This window comes from Megascapheus bottae, chromosome 20, assembly GCF_031878675.1.
Source record: "Megascapheus bottae isolate mThoBot1 chromosome 20, mThoBot2.hap1, whole genome shotgun sequence".
Taxonomy (NCBI): Eukaryota; Metazoa; Chordata; class Mammalia; order Rodentia; family Geomyidae; genus Megascapheus; species Megascapheus bottae.
Genome location: NC_143528.1, coordinates 891,123 through 909,971, shown reverse-complemented (window position 1 = coordinate 909,971; position 18,849 = coordinate 891,123). Strand labels below are relative to the sequence as shown.

Here is an 18,849-nt window from a genome sequence, read left to right as displayed (position 1 = left end):
CTCTCCGTACTGCCCACCTGCCCACACCCTCCTGCGCACGCGCCTGCGGAGTCGGACAGTTGGTGGCGAGCGTCGCCCAGCAGCTGCGCTCCGCGCCGGGATCCGCGACTCTACGGCGCGCTCGCGTTCGGGGGCGGCAGGGCGCGCAGGCGCCGCGGGGGGAGCGAGGCCGCGCAGGCGCGGACGGCGTTGGTTCGAAGAAGACCTTCAGCGTTGCCCTGGCGGAGCGGGCCGGGCCCTCGGGTTGTAGGTGAGGAGGATGGTGGCGGCGGGCCGGGCCGGCTGAAGGACAGGATAGGGGTGGGTCGCGGCCGGGCGGAAACCGACGGGGCTGGCCGAGGAGGCCGGGGACGGAGAGGCCAACGGGGCGCGGGCCGGCCCCGCGAGGGACGCTGGCCCCTGTGGGAGTGTGCTCGCCGCGTCGGGGTGGAGCCGCCGCTTCGGCTCGACCACCCGGCCCGCGCTGCGGCGGGGCTGGCGTCCCCAGTGCCAGGCCCGGAGGGAGGGCGGCCCCACTCGGCTCCCTGCGCTGTCTGCCGCTCGCTCAGGAAAGGGCGGCCGGCGTCGGCGGGCGGGGCCGCCGCGGGCCCGCGGGGAGGATGCTGGACGTGCAACCCTAAAAGCAGAAACCGGGAACAAAAGGCGCTCGTTATCGACCGCCGAGCGAGTGGCGGAGTCAAGGGAGGTTGTCTAGTGTACGCCCACCCCCACCCGCGGCGGCCGAATGCAGCTCGGGGGCCTGTGCACCACCACACACAAGTGCATTCGGTGGCGCTAACAGAAATGTGGGGCTGGAGGTTTTGACTCTCGAGGAACGCCGGCTTTGTGTCACTTCTAATTTTGCTTGATCATACCAGCAGTGCATTTCCCCTGGGTATCCTGGGCCTGGAAAAGGAAGGTTGAAATGGGCAGAAGTGAGGTCAGTAGTAAACTAAGCCGCTGCTTGGCCTGGGCAGAGGATCTGGTATTGGCTTTGAAAAATAAAGAGAAATGCTGAATGATCTATGTATGGATTCTTTTTAATATTTCAGTGTATCTCTTGTCAGTATGGAAAACCAGACGAAAGCTTTAAACACTCCTATTTCAGTAGATATTAACTATAGTCTCTTTACCTACTACCTTCAAACTTGGGGACTTGTGGCAAAGTTTTAACAGACGTCAGCATCGATTGTGATCATAAAGAGCAATAACCTCAAATTGGAGCGAGAACATGCAGAAAGTCCAGAACTGATCATTTGAGCATAAGGGATTACGTTGTAAAATAATGGCTCTGGAGGTGAACTATGAAACCCCTTGTAGCTTACTGCAAGGTTTTATTACGGTTTGATCAGTACATCTTTATCATTCTTTGTACCTTTACTGCTTTATTTTTTGTGTTGGGAAATCAAACCCAAGGCCCTACACATACTACACAAGCACTCTACCACTAAATTATGCCCCCTGTCTCTTTTCTCTTAACTTTATGTGTGAATGTGTGCTGGTACTGAATCGTGAACTCAACCTCGGTGCTGTCTCTGAGCTTTCTTGTTCAAGGCCAGCATATCCTACTTCTACTTATTTGCTGGTTAATTGTAGATAAGAGTCTCATAGACTTTTCCTGCCCAGGCTGGAGTCAAATTGTGATCATCAGATTTCAGCCCCGCCTCCGAGTAGCCACCAGCATCCAGCTCATATATGTAATCTTTATATTATACTTTTTCCTCTTTATGCCATATGTGACAAGTTCAGGGTAAAGCACAGACTTGAAGTACATCATAGGTGTGTATGTTCAGTTATAGGCAGAAACTTAGAAGTACAGATTAAGAGCTGGACTTAATATATACAAATAACTTATTTATTCAAATAGTTTTTGACTGTGTAGATGGTTCAGTCATACTAGTCAAGGGCTAGTTGATATTCTGGATTTTTCTGGTATGTAAAATCCTGCTAATGGAGCATGGGGTCATGGGGCTTGAGCTTGGCCTGGGTGCTGTCCCTGAGCTCTTCAGCTCAAGGCTACTGCCCTACCCTTGAGCCAAGCCCCTCTTCCCATTTTCTAGGGGTTAATTGGAAATAAGAGTCTCAGATCGTTTTGTGCCCTGACTGGTTTTGAACCTTGATCTTCAGATTTCAGCCTCCTGAGTAGCTAGGATTACAGGTGTGAGCCACCGGTGTCGGCATGCTTGTGGTTGTTTTATAATTATTTAAACATAGTTGTTGAGCCTGCAACAGAGAGTAGAACAGAACCAGATGCAGGAAAAGCTCTAGGCAAAGGAATGTTTTTGGTAGCTCTGGAGAATTTGGTATGAGGGTCATACTGGCAATAGAAAAAAAGCTGGGTAACTATGGAATAAAGACACAAAGCTAAAGCACTTTGGATTTTCAATTTGAGTTTACATCACACTTAGGTTAATATATGTAGGCTCTTTTCTACTTCAGGATAGTGAGTTAAATTATAACACTTTAGAAAGAGCTTTGGGAGAAAGACAGTATTCTGGGGGACTATAATGTCATAAATTAATGTCATAAATTTTTATTTAAAAAATTTTAATGACAATTGTAATTTTTTTTTTTGAAAGTGTCTTCTATTGCAGCTCAATCTGGCCTTGAATTTTTTTTATCTTCCTGCCTCAGCCTCCTGAGTAGCTGGGATTACTGGCACCAACAAGCACTATTATATGGCTGCTTTGTTTTCCTTTTCTGGTTTTTTGGTTGGTTATGGGATTTGAATTAAGGGTCTGGGCTCTGTTCCTAAGCTCTTTTGCTCAAGGCTAGCAGTCTACCACTTTAGAGCAGCTCCACTTCCAGTTTTCTGGTGGATAATTGTAGATAGAGTCTCATGGACTCGGGCTTCTGCTTGGACTGGCTTTAAACTGTGATCCTGAGCTCTCAGCCTCCTGAGTAGCTAGGATTACAGGTGTGACCCACCAGAAATTGGCATTTTGCTGCTGCTACTGCTGCTGCTTCTTCTTTCTTCTTCTTTTAATGGAGTTGAGAATTGAACTCAAGGCCTGGTGCATGCTATTCAGACATTTTTCCACCATATCTCCAGTACCAGCCCCAGGGCATTTGATTGCATATAGTCTTATAATTCCCTAAAAATTGTACTTTGGCTCTTTACATAGCTTTTTGGCTGTGTGACAGGTTTTTCTAGGGTAAGTTTTGCATTTTGTTAAAAAAGAAGTCCAGTTTAACAAAGCATCTCTTTCAGACTAAGAACTTTGTGTTCTTTGGAATTTAATCAGAAAGATAGGCTGTGAATCTCATGAGAAAACTTTAATTTCTAAAATCCTGGAAAGTTTTTCCAGGAGCAGAATTCATTATTTGAATTCTGATTGCATTGAGTATAAATGTTAGTGACAGGGAAGAGGCAAAGACTGTGTGTGTACTTTAAGAGTAGGCATGCAGTGAATGAATGCATAGTAAATTGATTTTTTTTTTTTTTTTGCAGACCTTAGGGCTTGAACTCTGGGTCTTGGTACTCTCCCTGAGCTTCTTTTTGCTCATGGCTAGTGCTCTACCATTCAAGCCACAACACCATTTCCAGCTTTTCTGAGGAATGTATTGGAGATAAGAGTGTAAGGGACTTTCTTGCCTGGGCTGGCTTTGAACTGGGATCCTCAGATCTCAGCCTCCTGAGTAGCCAGGATTACAGGAATGAGCTACCAGCACACAGCTAAATAGATATTTTTTGTTTTCTTTCCTTTAAAAGATATGTGTAACACACCGACTTACTGTGACCTAGGAAAGGCTGCCAAAGATATCTTCAACAAGGGATATGGTAAGTAGGCTATTGGAAATTTCCAGTTTGCAAAGGATTAGTGTTGAAAGCCTACTATGTGTAGGATACTGTTGGTAAATAAGGATATTTAACATTAATCTACTTCAAAGGCTTTAAGGGATAATTGTTAACAGGCGATTAGATTTCATTATTTAAAAGTAGAGTCTTTTATAGCATGAAAAATAATTATATACATATACTCATATATACATGCACATATTTCATATTGTCTGTAACATGAAATAATATATATACATATGTGTGTATATATATATATATATATGTAACATTTATGCTTCCTTTAGCTGGCCTTGGGGAGAGTGACAGTACTTCCCGTATGATTTTTTTGTTGTTGTTGTTTTCATGAAGGTAAGGATAACACTAGACATATTCATAGGCTTAAATTTATTATTTTATTTATTTATTTTTTTGCCAGTCCTGGGCTTGAGCTCAGGGCCTGAGCACTGTCCTTGGACTTTCTCAAGGCTAGAGCTCTACCACTTGAGCCTCAGCACCACTTCCAGCTTTTTTCTACGTATGTGGTACCGAGGAATCGAACCCGGGTCTTCATGCATGCTAGGCAAGCACTTTAACCACTAGGCCAAACTCCCGGCTCCATAAATTTATTTTTTTTATGCTGTACTCATTTAACTTTTTTTTTTACTAATAATATTGTATTTTATTTTTGTGTATATATCAGCATTATATCATCTTGTGATTTTCTTTCTCATGATGGTTTTTTGGTGCTCGTTCTGGTGCTTGATCTCAGAGCTTGGATGCTATCCCTGAGCTTTTTTTGCTCAAGGCTGGCACTCTACCAATTGAGCCACAGTTTCATGTCTAGCATTTTGATTGCTGATTGGAGATAAGAGACTCATTGACTTTCCTGCTTGGGCCAATTTGAAACAGATACCCTCATATCTGAGCCTCCTTAGTAGCTTACAGTAGCCAATAGCTAGCACATTCTTGGAATTCATTTCATTTGTTATTTAAAATTTTAAAGTACTCTTTTCATTTTGAGGGGGTTTAAAATTGCTTTTAGTTACAGTTCAATTGGAATTAGTTACAGTTTGCTCTGTAAAATTGCTCTTAGTTACGTTCAGTTAGGAGTACTGTCTATTTTCATGTGGATGATAATGTGTACTATTTTCATAATTTTTGAGTTAAAAAATTGAAGTGTTACATTTTGTGCTTCGTTTTTATGTGTTTGTGTCTAGGGTTTGGCATGGTCAAAATAGATCTGAGAACCAAGTCTTGTAGTGGAGTGGTGAGTACTTCATACATTTTTGAGAGATGTAGTATAATTAACCTAAAGGATTCCATATATTTATTTATTTTTTTTGCCAGTCCTGGGCTTGAGCTCAGGGCCTGAACACTGTCCTCGAACTGTCTCAAGGCTAGAGTTCTACCACTTGAGCCTCAGCACTACTTCTAGCTTTTTTCTATGTATGTGGTACTGAGGAATTGAACCTGGGTCTTTGTACATGCTAGGCAAGCACTCTACCGCTAGGCCAAACTCCCGGCCCAAGGATTTTGTTTATGTGAGGCAATAGACTTTGGTATTTGCTATCTCCCATAAAGTGCTTAGCCCTACTCACATTTTAGACAATGAGGTTGAATTCTCCGGGAGACACTTTGTACCTTTAAGGTAAGAGTATTCTTTAGAAGTTCTAGAGCATCAATAAAACCCCTTCTTTTGTACAATTAATATATTTAAAAGAAAATAGAATTTCATATTTCATGAGTATGTATATAGTTACATAAACTTATTTCTATTACCATGAAATGTAAAGTTTGTCTTTATCAATTTAATTTTAATCTGTTTGTCATGATTAATAAAATGTAAAAGGAAGATATATTTGTACATGTGTATATATATTTTTTTTTATTTTATTTTATTATTATTTTTTGGTCAGTCCTGGGCTTGAGCTCAGGGCCTGAGCACTGTCCTTGGACTTTCTCAAGGCTAGAGTTCTACCACTTGAGCCTCAGCACCATTTCCGGCTTTTTTCTATGTATGTGGTACTGAGGAATTGAACCCGGGTCTTCATGCCTGCTAGGCAAGCACTCTACCACTAGGCCAAACTCCCAGCCCCTGTACATGTATATATTTGTACAGGTATATTTGTGCGTGTGGATTGTTCTGTACTTTTTTTTTTTGTCAGTCATGGGGTTTGAACTCCAGGCCTGGGTGCTCCTCTGAGTTATTTTGCTCACAGCCAGCATTCTGCTATTTTGAGCCAAGTGCTGATAGGAATCTGCTGTGTTCTCATAACTTAATATTATTCATGACTTGACCCACTAACTACCCTTCTCCTAGGGGATCTCTAAAGTCCCTAGCCCAGTCTCCAGTCCAGAATCTTAAAAATTCCAATTCCCTTTCCCATCCCTGGTGATAGGTACCTGAATTCCCAGAAGTGTATGGGGCAAAGGACCTAAACAGTAGGTTCCTGGACCTACTGTCTCTATACCATAAACTCAGGAGACTCGTGGAACACTTGAGCTCCCTGTGATCTTGACCCCTAGCCGTGACCCTACTTAAGCCCTTGTATCCCTACCACCATTATACCTGCCTCATGTCTCCTTGTCTCTCAGGTCACCATGGCATCCCTCTTCAACTTGATCTGATCTGTTGAAGTTGTTTTCTGCTCTTTCTTTATTCTAATACCCTCATGATTCAATTTCTTAACAGGTACCACTTTCAGTTTTCCGGTGGTTAATTGGAGATAGTGGTTAATTGGAGTTAAGAGTCTCATGGAATTTCCTGCTTAGGCTGTCTTGGAACTGTGATCTCAGATCTCAGCCTCCTGAGTAGCTAGGATTGTAGACGTGAACCACCAGTACCTGACTGTTTTACACTTTTAAACTACTATTCTTCTTTTCTTAGTGGAAGTTAAGAATATGGCAAAGAATGTGTTGACAGTTTTTTGTTTTTCTGGGTTTTTTTGGTCCAGTCCTGGGGATGGAACTCAGGGCCTGAGCACTGTCATTGGGCTTTCTCAAGTCTAGAGCTCTACCACTTGAGCCACAGCACCACTTCTGGCTTTTTTCTATGTACAGAGGAATCGAACTTGGGTCTTCGTGCATGCTAGGCAAGCACTCTTACCACTAGGCCAAACTCCTGGCCTCTTGTTTGTTTGTTTGTTTGCTTAATCTGTATTCTTTTTTTGTCTTTTCTTTTGTGGTACTGGGGATTGAACCCAGGACACTGCACTTTGGTAGTTTTGCCACTGAGTACATCCCCGTCCTATGTTGACATTTTAAAGGTATCAACCGTAACCCTTCCAATAAGTCTCTGCAAATAGAGCACTTTTTATTAGTTCACCTTATTTTCTGATATCTACTTATTAGCTCCAGTTTTTGTTGGTGTAAACACCATTCAAACCATGCAAAAAAATTTTTTTTTCTTTGCCAGTCCTAGGGACTGAACTCAGGCCCTGAGTACTGGCTTTCCTCAAGGCTAGTGCTCTACCACTGGAGCCACAGCACCACTTCCGGCTTTTCTGTGTATGTGGTACTGAGGAATGGAGCTCGAGTCTTCATGCATACTAGGCAAGCACTCTACCACCAGGCCAAACTCTTGGCCAACATTTAATTTTATTTGATATAATTTAATTAGTATAAAAATCATATGAAATTCCATTGATATTTTGTATTGTACAGAGTACAACCTTGGTTTGTTAATGTAATTCTTTTAGGTTTTTTTAGCATAAGTGGATAAATGCATATGTATATAGGCATATGCCTTATTAAGGTGGGCATATTATGTGTATGATTTTGGTTGAAATAGAAAAGTTACATGCATTTTGATTAGGTTTTGAAATTTGTGCAAGTTTATGTTACAAAAGTCATCAACTAAATTTTCTTTCCCTATCATGCTTCTGTGGTATGGGAATATTCATTCAGATGGTAAGGAACAAATGCTGATTTATGTGCATGTTTTCATGGTTGCTTTTGGTTTCTGGTACTGACTTAAATTTTATTCATTGTTTCACATTTCTTAGATTGTATCTTGGTGTTTTCATTGTGTATTACCTAATTAACAGTAACATTTTTGTTTCTTACTGACATTTAATATAGAGCTGAAAGTGTCATATGCATGTCGTAATGGAGTTTTTAACCTGACCATCTTGTGAAATTAGAACAAAGCTAAACCAGAACAAAAATGATGATAGCAAGGAAGGCATATTGCCTATTCTATCACCTTAATTTTGTGAATATAGTTTGCCTAACACCAAAATAAAGATTTACTTCTGTTATACTTGTCATATTTATGTAAGGTAAATGTAAAACTGGATAGTTGGAGCCACCAAAAGAAAAAAACTGTTAAATACGACTAATTAACTGTTAAACACAACTAATATTTTATCAGTTTTTGGTCAGGCCTTGCCCTAAGTGTGCAGCATGATACTCCTTGAAAACTTTCTGTGTGGAGTTGATAGAAGGTCACTGTCTCCCACTGTTTCATTGCCTGTAACTAGAGTTGGGCCATGGTGTTTGGTAAAGGGAGAGTTCATATTGTAGGCAGTGAGACAAAACTGCTCAGCTGTTTATAGCTGTTGGCAGTATTTCAGAAATGCTCCTTGAGAAGAGGGCCAATCATCATTTTTTTTTCCTTGACGTAGATTACCACTGACAGGTGTTGACTGTTTATTTCCCCCTTATTGGGGAAGGTCTATAAATTGCTGTTTGTCATATGACTGAAAGGACACTTAAATTGGAAGGATATACTTGAGGCACTCTTAGGAACTATTTGATAAGAGAGCATTTTAGAAGAACGTAGGCTGCTGGAGGGAAGTAGGATAAATTAGCCCTCCATTTTATTATGTAAACAGACCATTTGTAAATTCTGAACTTATTTATGTTAAAAGTTTTATAGATAGCTTTAGGGAAAAAAGCAGTGCTTAATACCACTTTATGCTTGAAAATTGTTAAAATGGTGAACTTTATGTTAAATGCCTTTTTCCACAGTAAAATTCTGTCGGCCTGCCTTTGTCTATCTTGCAGAGCTGGGGATTGAACCCAGGACCTTTCACCAAGTAGACAAGCACTGTACTATGGTACCATTATGGTACCACTGTGGCCTATAAAAATAAAGGGTTTTTTTTTTTTTTTTTTTTGTGTGTGTGTGTGTGTGTCTCATGTGGTTTGAGCTCAGCCTGGGCACTGTCCCTGAGCTTTTCAGCTCAAGATTACCCCTTGAGCCACAGCCCCACTTGTAGTTTTCTAATGGTAAATTGGAGATAAGAGTCTCGTGGTCTTTAGTGCCTGGGCTAGCTTAGAGCCACGATCCTCAGATCTCAGCCTCCTGAGTAGCTAGGATTACAGACGTGAGCCCCTGCGCCCGGCACATAAAAATGAAGTTTTTAAAAAAGCATCAGGCCGAGGGTATAGTTCAGTAGTTCAGTAGTTCAGTAGTACAGTAGTACAGTAGTACAGTACTTAGTATGTATAAGTACTGAGTTTGATCTATAGTGAAACAAAAAGGATGAAATGGTAGTGTTTGGGGTTTTGTAGGTCTCTAAGTTTGATAGTATGAAATGCATTACAGAGAACTGATCATTTATATAGGCCATTAAAAATGCTTAAGAAATATGTTTCAATATTTTTGTCTTTTTAGAAAAGGTATTTGTTTATAGAGATACTTTTCTGCTAGTAGAGTATTGGTGGCTCATGCCTGCAATCCCAGCTACTCAGGAGGCTGAGATCTGAGAATTGCCGTCCAAAGCCTGGCCAGGCAGGAAAGTCCATGAGACTCGTTATCTTCAGTTAACCACCAGAAAATCAGAAGTGGAGCTGTGCCTCACAGTAGTAGAGCACTAACCTTGAACAGAAAAGTTCAGGGACAGTGATCAGGCCCTGAGTTCACGTTCTACCACCACCAGAAACAACAGCAAATACATATGTATGTGTATATATTTTTTTCTGTTAAAGAAGAGTTTAACATATCCATTTAAAAAGTGACAGTGGAAAATAAATAGTAATAGATATAAAACTGCTTAAAATATTTAGAAAGAGAAAAAATAGGAACTGTGTTGCTGAAGAGAAGGCTGTGGTAAAAAGTAAATTGTGTTGGTTTCTAATTCAGTTAAACACTACTTTGCAAATGTTTTCTATTTGGTGAGGTTGTTTTAAAGTGATTTTTTTTTCTTACTTACTAGGAGTTTTCTACTTCGGGTCATGCATATACTGATACAGGGAAAGCGTCAGGCAATCTAGAGACGAAGTATAAGGTCTGTAACTATGGACTTACCTTCACTCAAAAATGGAACACAGACAATACTCTTGGGACAGAGATCTCTTTGGAGAATAAGGTAAGAGAAAGTATCAGAACCCACAGTTCATTATCTCTGGAACAGTGAATAAGCTTCAAGTGTAATCTGAACAAGCTCTTACAGTCATATATACTAGGTGTATTTCTTCTCTGTATGGAGTTTTTTTGTGTGTGTATGGCTTTGATTGTGAATATGTTGTCACATTACATCTTTGTTCTGACCAGTGCAATTTATTGTGTTACATAGCCAAATCTCTCCTGAAGAAAGTAAAATACTTGTTATAAGCTTAGTTTTGTCATCATTGCAAAATTGGCTATACAGAAAATTGTTCCTAAAATTCATTAATGTATTCAAGGAGAAAAATATATTTATGAGATACTGTCAGGTGCTCATTTTGTACAGGGCATTATTTTTAAAGGTATGTCTGTATGCTCATTGGCAAATGTAGATAATAAACAGATTCAGCAGAATAAAATAAGTTGTCTTGGTACACTACAGTAATTTCAAGCAAGATTTTTTTTTTTCCCTGTGGATCTAGAGCCTGAACACAGGGCCTGGATACTGTTCTGAACTTTTTTTTTTTTCTGGTTCTGGGGCTTGAACTCTAGGCCTGGGATCCATCCCTCGGCCTCCCTGTACTCAAGGCGAGGGTAGCACTGAACCACTTGAGCCACAGCTCCACTTCTGGCTTTTGTTGGTTGATTGATGGTAAGAGTCTCATAGATGTTCCTGCCCTGGCCGAGTATTTAGGTTTGGATTGCCACCTGGTGGCATGTGGAATTCTGTTCTTTTTGTACTGTAGTGTATATTACTTAGTACAATAGTGTGCAATAGGATCTACTGTATATGTTTTAACATCTCTTCTAAAATTTTTTTTGTTTTTTTTCTTTTGGTCGGTCATGGGGCTTGACCTGTGCACTGTTCCTGAGCTCTTCAGCTCAAGACTACTGCCCTACCCCTTGAGCCACAGCGCCAGCCACAGCGCCACTTCTCGTTTTCTAGTGGTAAATTGGAGATAGGAGTCTCATGGTCTTTAGTGCCTGGGCTGGCTTTGAATCACGATCCTCAGAGCTCAGCCTCCTGAGTAGCTACAATAACAGGTGTGAGCCACCATGCCTGACATTCTTCTTCAGTTTTTGTGCCATTGCTGGGACTTGAACTCAGGGCTTCATGTTCTCAGCTTGCCTTTTCACTCAAGGCTAGTGCTCTACCACTTGAACGACAGCTTCATTTTTGGCTTTTTGGTTGTTAATTAGAAATGAGTGTCACAGACTTTCCTTCTTGGACTTGTTTAGAGCTGTGATCCTCAGATCTTATCCACCAGGCATGAGCCATTGTTACCCAACTTTTTGCCTTTTGAGAGGAAAAAGACCCTCAAACCTCATATCTGACACTTCTGGGTTTCCCAGGCTAATCTAAAACTTCTGGGTTTAAGGATTCTTCTTAAACAATTAGGAGGCTGGGGATGACGGGAGAAAAGGAGTTAAGGGGACAGGAAAAGATGGGGGATAATTATTTATAATTAAATATGTTGTTCTTCCTCATGACTTCCTTTTTTTGGTGGTGGTGTTGCAGGAGTATTCAGAGGAAATATTAGAATTTGTTTTCTGAGTCAAAAGATTGAAAATTACTAATTGTTCATTTAAAATCTTTGTTTTTCAGTTGGCTGAAGGGTTGAAACTGACTCTTGATACCATATTTGTACCGAACACAGGGTAATTATCCAAGTCCTATTTCCTGAATTGTTTTGAAGCCTTAGAGCTTAATGTTTTACAATAGAGTTGCAGTGAAAAGTGTAGAGATAGGAGAACTCAGGAGGCTGCTATTAGAAACGCTGAGACCCATGTATGTAAAGATAAAAAGTGACACCCCCATTCAAAAATTGAGTAGATGAGTAAGAATTTGTAAATCTATTCCAGAGAAGCACATCATTTAGAAAAGGCTAAGATCTAGAAAATCTGTGCCCATAGCAATATCCTAAGTTTCCTAAAGATTGAGGGATGTGGTAGTCTGCTGAGAATGTAGTTTCCTAGAAGTGTGATCTGGACATATAAATAACACTGTCACTTACTGAGTTCCTTGGCCTTTATAAATCTACCCAGCCCCTTAGTGTGTTTCTTTGTGAAAATTGGGGATTAGGTCATGTCCTATTGTCCTGACTTGGTCCCAGCTGTCTGAAGGATGGAGGTGCTATGTAAATGCAGGGTGGATCTCTTCACTATAACAATAGGTTTTTCCTATCACTCTTTTCCCCTCTTTTTGATCAGATACTAAGGCTTGAACTTAAGTGCTTCCACATTCTTCTCAAAAAGTATACTTCTCTCCATAATAGGTTAAAAATGTGCTTTGGGGGCTGGAAGTTTGGCCTAGTGGGAGAGTGCTTGCCTAGCATGCACGAAGACCCAGGTTCAATTCCTCTGTACCACATACATAGAAAAAAGCCAGAATTAGTGCTGTGGCTCAAGTGGTAGAGTTCTAGCCTTGAGAAAGTCCAAGGACAGTGCTCAGGCCCTGAGTTCAAGCCCAGGACTGGCCAAAAAAAAAAAAAAAAACTGCTTTGGGTGTTACTTTTTGTGGCATTTGGGAACATTTTAAGAGATCTGATTGTGTATTTGTATGTTGGTCCTGGGGCTTGAATTCAGGACCTGTAGTGTTCTACCATGTGAGCAATAGCTCTCCTTCTGGCATTTTCTGCCGCTTAATTGGAAATAAGAGTCTCATAGACTTTCTTACCCAGGCTGGCTTCTAACTGCAGTCCTTAGATCTCAGCCTCTTGAATAGCTAGGATGATCCACTGGTGTCTGGCAAGTTCTGATTTCTTATATATCTGCAAACATACATTTCCAGATTATTAATTTGGCACTGAGGTTATCTTATTTTACGTTTTTGTAACTATTTGACAATGTCATGCCTATTTATGAGATAAATAAATGTACATTATATAGTGTTCAAAGCAGGGTTAACTTATCCAAACATTCACCTTTTTTTTTTTTTGGGTAGTGAAAGCCTTCAGATTCCTTCCAGCCTTACTGTTATTTTTATTATTTTTTTTGCCAGTCTTGGGAACTGAACTCAGGGCCTGAACACTGTCCTTGGGGGCTTTCCTCAAAGCTAGAGCTCCACCACTTGAGCCACAGCGCCACTTCTCGCTTTTTTTTTTTTTTTTTTTTTCACTTCTGGCTTTTCTATGTATGTGGTACCAAGGAATTGAACCCGGGTCTTTGTGCATGCTAAGCAAGCACTCTATCACAGGCCAACCTCCCGGCCCTCAAGCCTTTTTGAGATACACAGTTTCATGATCTGTATTGCCTCTATTGTAGAACAGAACATTAGAATTTATTTTTTGAGTCTTAACTATAACTTTAGTACCCATTGACTATCCTTCTGTTTCTCAAAGTTTGTTCATGTCTTCAGGAATTATCATATACATTATTACTTGGGCTTTTAGTGAGAATCATATAGTAATCGTATATCCATTTCTTAACCAACATAATTTAGAGCTAAGTCATGTGAAACATTTTTTACCAAGTGTATACCACCTACAAAATAATATTTATAACAGAAGATAGAATCTTATATAAAGATTCCATAGTAGAAACTCATTCCCCCCCTCTTTTTTTTTTAATAGGAAGAAGAGTGGGAAATTGAAGGCTTCTTATAAACGGGATTGTTTCAGTCTTGGCAGTAATGTTGATATAGATTTTTCTGGACCAACCATCTATGGCTGGGCTGTGTTGGGTTTTGAAGGTTGGCTTGCTGGCTACCAGATGAGTTTTGACACAGCCAAATCCAAACTGTCTCAGAATAATTTTGCCCTGGGCTACAAGGCTGCAGACTTCCAGCTGCATACTCATGTGTAAGTGTACTTATTCTTTATGGCCAGGGCAGTTTCCCTCAGTTTCTGGTCATAAGCATCTTGAGAATGTTAGAGTGATGATAGTGTACTTTGGTAGATATTCAGCTTTGCTATGTTTGCTTCATTATATGTGCTTGCTTTATGTATATGTGCTTTATTATTATTATTTTTTTTTTTTTTGTCAGCCTGTGTGCTGTCCCTGAGCTCTTCAGCTCAAGGCTACTGCCCTACCCTTGAGCCAAGCCCTACTTCCCGTTTTCTAGAAGTTAGAAATAAGAGTCTCAGCTCCTTTTGTGCCCTAGTTGGCTTTGAACCTTTATCCTCGGATCTCAGCCTCCTGAGTAGGATTACAGGTGTGAGCCACTGCACCCGGTTTATTACTATTCTTTTATGTCAGTCATGGGGCTTACACTCAGGTCTTGGATGATGACTCTAACCTATTTTTTGTTGTTGTTGCTGTTGTTTTGTTTTTGGTGGTTAATTGGAGGTGTAAGAGTCTCTTGGAGTTTCTTGCCCAGGCTGGCTTCCAACTAGAGCCCTCACTGAAAGATTGTGCATTGTGTTCATTGTATTGTTTTGTATTGTATTAGTAGCCTCATGGCATGTGTTACTCCTCTGCTAAGAGGGACCTTTTGGAGATACTCTGCTTCCTGTGTTATCTACATGTTGACCATATATATCTGGAAGCCAGTGTTTGGACCACTAAGAACAATCACCAAATTGATTTGAGTGTACTAGAACATGCCTAGTAATTCTGTGGAGGCTTTTGGATATCCTTGATCAGAATCTAGCTATCCATCCCTATTGCATGTAGAAGTTTACGGGAGTCTTCAAAGCTGTCTTGAGTTTCAGTTACTCAGGCTGTGCTCAGTTGGATGAGTGAACTTGAACTTTTAAATTGTATTTTATTACTTGGACATTATAACTACACTAGGAAGCTGTGTGTTTTTGAAATGTGGCAGACTGTTCTCCTTTAGATAGATGCTAATTCATTTATGATGGCTAGAGCAAAGTCACCCAGTGTATCAAAATTGAGGAAACACAATTAGGAAAAACACTGGATACTTCAAAGCAGTAGCTGAGGCACTCTTATCACAACAAATTGCTTCTTGTTTGAAGAGTGTGTTGTTAGTAAAATCCAGCATTGCCTTATTTATATGCTTCTGCTTCTCTGTTTTTACAGAATCCTTATTGAATTCTACTTGAAGTTTTAATTTTGTAAATCAGATCTGTAGATCAGATTTATCTGATCTGAATAATTAAAACATGTCTAAGGCATTTACATTATACAGAGGAACCAAGTAAATGAATCAAGTATTCCTATGTTTTTAATTGGTTATTTATAAGTTGCATAGTGGGACTTCATTTCTTTGTTTAGCAGCTATTTATGCTGGAAGTTTGCTAAATCTGTAGTGGCATAGGGGAATCTCCATTTAAATAACCTTAGAATTTATTTCCATGCCATAAGGAAGAATAGTACAGACTAATATTTATAACTGTTCTTACTCCATGAGAACAGGAATGATGGCACTGAATTTGGAGGCTCCATCTACCAGAAAGTTAATGAGAAGATTGAAACATCAATAAATCTTGCATGGACGGCTGGTAGCAACAATACCCGTTTTGGCATTGCTGCTAAATACAAGCTGGATTGTAGAACTTCACTATCTGTAAGAATATGCTTCCAGATTGGATCTGCTCGTAGATTTTCATCCAATTTTAAATGAATGTTGAGACATAGTTGTAGTTTCATATTTTCTGTTAACTATAATAAGCTAGCTCATTAAGCATTAACATAGCTGAAGTTTGTTATACTAACAAAATTGAGCTCTTAAATATCAGGTGCTGTGCTAAGGTTTTTCATATATTATCTCATTTAATCTTAACAAATTTCTTCATGTGGTGAACAGTGTTCTCCTCATCCAGGATTTTCTGCGGCCTAGAAACTAGTTAAAACCATGTAGTAAGTAACAGTGCCAAGATTTGAACCCTTTTTCCTTTGTCTGTCTGGCATCTCAAAGAATTTAGTATACAGTGTTGGATTGCAGTGTGCTTGAAAATTTTACCCAAGGCCTTTAAAAAGATAATTATTCTCAAGTTTCTACCTTTCCTACCAGTCCTGTTGGCTTTGGATTTATCTTTTATCTGTTCAGTTTTCAGTTTCAATAATTCTAGATTGAACCCAAAATCCTTTTTAGCTTTGGAAACTTTATGCGTGAAATAGTGGTTTCGTAGACTTTTATATTATAAAATTGATTGTTTTCTGTTTCCATCTCAATTTCAGGCTAAAGTAAATAATGCCAGCCTGATTGGACTGGGTTATACTCAGACTCTTCGGCCAGGTATGTAAAGGAATTAACGGGGTTTAGAGTAGAAAGTGATAAAAGAATAATGAGAATAATCTAAACCAGCTTACAAAAACATGGGGCCTTGACTCAGATTGTTTTGTAGCAGACTATTTTGATTTTTCAGGAAGAAAGAATTTAGAAAGCTTGAATATTCATATAATCAAAATATGCTCAGCTGGGCACTGGTTGCTCACACCTGTAATCCTAGCTACTCAAGAGGCTGAGATCTGAGGATCACTGTTCAAAGCCAGCCTGGGCACAAAAAAATCTCTGAGACTCTGATCTCCAATTGATCAGAAAACTGGAAGTGGCACTGTGGCTCAAGTGGTAGAGTGGTAGCCTTGAGCTGAAGAGCTCAGAGACAGTATCCAGACCCAGAGTTCAAGCTCCCCAACTGACTAAAAAGAAAAGATACACTCACTGCTGCCTGGGATTTGTTGCTCACTCATTCTCAACCCTAACCAAACAAAATTCTCTGTGATGCTTTACTCAGCAGAGGATTTTAGACAGTCTGTGCTGATTTAATAATGGTAGGTTATTCTAGCCATTGACTTTACTCAGAATTTGTAGAGAATTTCAGTCTGATTATAATATTGACTGTAAGTGATTTTTGTGTTTTCTTCCTTCTAGGAGTCAAACTGACCCTTTCAGCTTTAGTCGATGGGAAGAACTTCAACGCAGGAGGGCACAAGGTTGGGTTGGGATTTGAACTGGAAGCTTAGGTTGATTTTTGAGTAAAGCATCTGATTTGTCCCTGCAAGTGAAGAGAAATGAACCCACTATGTTTTGGCCTTAAAAATTCTGTGAAATTTCAAAAGTGTGAACTTTTTATTCTTCCAAAGAATTGTAATCCTTCCCACACTGAAGTCTAGAGATTACAAGTCATCTTAAGGGAGGTCCTTGAAGGCATGCCTGGAAGTTGTCATGTTTGTGCCACATTTCAGTTGAGTTGTGCAGTGTTAATTTAAACATGTTCCTCAGCGACAATGTAGTGTCATGTTAAAGGAAGTGACCCGACTCTCCAGTTTGCATATCACGCCCTGCATGTCCCACACTTTCTCATGACCTTTTCATACATTGGTCTCTGTGCTATAGTGGAATCTTTGGTTTTGCATCAGAGTAAAATAAAATAAACCCATCACATTTGGAACATAACTGCTTATCTGATTTACTAGTGGTGGCTTTTTAACTATTTGGTGTGATTGTTTTGAGAAATGCTCTCAGGTGGGGCTCATGTTTGAAGTGGTATGCCTCAAATAGCCATGCTACTGCTTATCACTTGACCTGCAGTTTTCCTCCCTGTACTGTGAGGGCAGAGCCATAGCTCTGGTCAGCTGGGGAGCACATCTGAGGAGGACTTGGATTCCTATAGTGGGGTGCTAGGGAGTGTCACACTGGTGGTGTTACAGAGCTGCTGAGAAAGCTCACTCCAGGGTATGAGTTTGTGATGAGAAGACGCAATGGGAAATATGATTCAGGGAGATTGGAAAGGGAAGAGATATGGATAGGATGAGGTCATAGGGGTACAAGATGCATCTCTGGCTTTTCTAGGTCTTCAGAAAAAAATACAGACTTTGTGGAGATTCTGGGGTTTGAACTCAGGTCCTTGAGCTTGCTGGTCAGATGCTCTTACTGCTGAGCAATACCTCCAGCTCTGTTGTTCTTTTTGCTGATTATTTTTGGGATGGAATCTTCCTTTCTGCCCAGAAGTGCACCTGGGTGCAATCTATCAATGATAGGTTTCCCACTATGGCTAGGATAGCAGGCACATGCATTGGGCCTAGTTTTCAGTTAGGAAGGGATTCTCATGAAATTTTCTACCTGGGGTAGCCTTGAACTTCCACTCTCAACCTCCAGACTAGCTAATTACAAGTGTGACATCTTTCTCAGAGGGAAAAAAAAATTTGGTCATTTGTGGGGCTTGAGCTCTGGGCCTGGTGCTGTCCCTGAGCTCTTCAGCTTGAAACTGCCACCTTGAGTTAAGAGTCTCACGGAGTTTAGTGCCAGGCTGGCTTTGGACCATGATTCTCAGATCCCAGCCTCCTGAGTAGTTAGGATTACAGGTGTGAGCCACCAAGCCCGGCAAAAAATTGTTTTTTTATCATTAGATCTAGAAACATAATTCAAGAGGAGGAACCAGTTCACAAAAGAAGTGAATGACTAACTCCCCAAGGCTTACTACAACTAAGAATGGGATTCTATACTGTTTTTTAATACAGAATATGCAGGTTGTTAGAGATTCAGATACTTTATAAGTAAATTAAAGTGGAAAATTTCATTTGTTCCAGTCCTTTTACTACCAGTTTTTCATGTATATCCTTGCACACATTTATTAGTGTAAAGTGTGTATCTTACTTTGCAATATACTTCTTTCTTTTGTACCTGTACTGGGGCTTGAACTTAGATACTTGCATGCTTACTGTGTTTTTGGTTAAGGCTGAGGCTCTACCACCTGAGTAACACCTTCACTTTTGGATTTTTTTTTTGGTCAGTCATGGGGCTTGAACTCAGGGCCTAGGTGCTATCTCTGTGCCTTTTCACTCAAAGCTAGTGCTCTAACACTTTCAGCCACAGAATCATTTTCAGTTTTCTAGTGGTTAATTGGAGATA

General features: G+C 40.3%; 1 protein-coding gene across 1 annotated transcript; it reads left to right on the top strand.

Moving 5' to 3' along the window:
- The first annotated feature begins 66 nt into the window (after positions 1-66).
- Positions 67-17,394, top strand: Vdac3 (voltage dependent anion channel 3). Its single transcript, XM_090353861.1, has 9 exons — positions 67-250; positions 3,692-3,760; positions 4,978-5,027; positions 9,922-10,074; positions 11,698-11,750; positions 13,664-13,891; positions 15,411-15,561; positions 16,176-16,233; positions 16,870-17,394. Exons 2-9 carry the CDS (start codon positions 3,694-3,696, stop codon positions 16,959-16,961), a joined length of 852 nt encoding a protein of 283 aa, XP_090209987.1. The 5' UTR covers positions 67-250; positions 3,692-3,693; the 3' UTR covers positions 16,962-17,394.
- Positions 17,395-18,849: the final 1,455 nt, after the last annotated feature.

What these genes read in the sequence shown, in the direction of transcription:
- Vdac3 (XM_090353861.1), top strand. Translation starts at nt 3,694, where the DNA reads ATGTGTAACACACCGACTTACTGTGACCTAGGAAAGGCTGCCAAAGAT. An exon ending in TATCTTCAACAAGGGATATG is followed by an intron (nt 3,761 to 4,977) that starts GTAAGTAGGCTA and finishes GTTTGTGTCTAG; the next exon opens with GGTTTGGCATGGTCAAAATA. An exon ending in ATTGTAGAACTTCACTATCT is followed by an intron (nt 15,562 to 16,175) that starts GTAAGAATATGC and finishes TCTCAATTTCAG; the next exon opens with GCTAAAGTAAATAATGCCAG.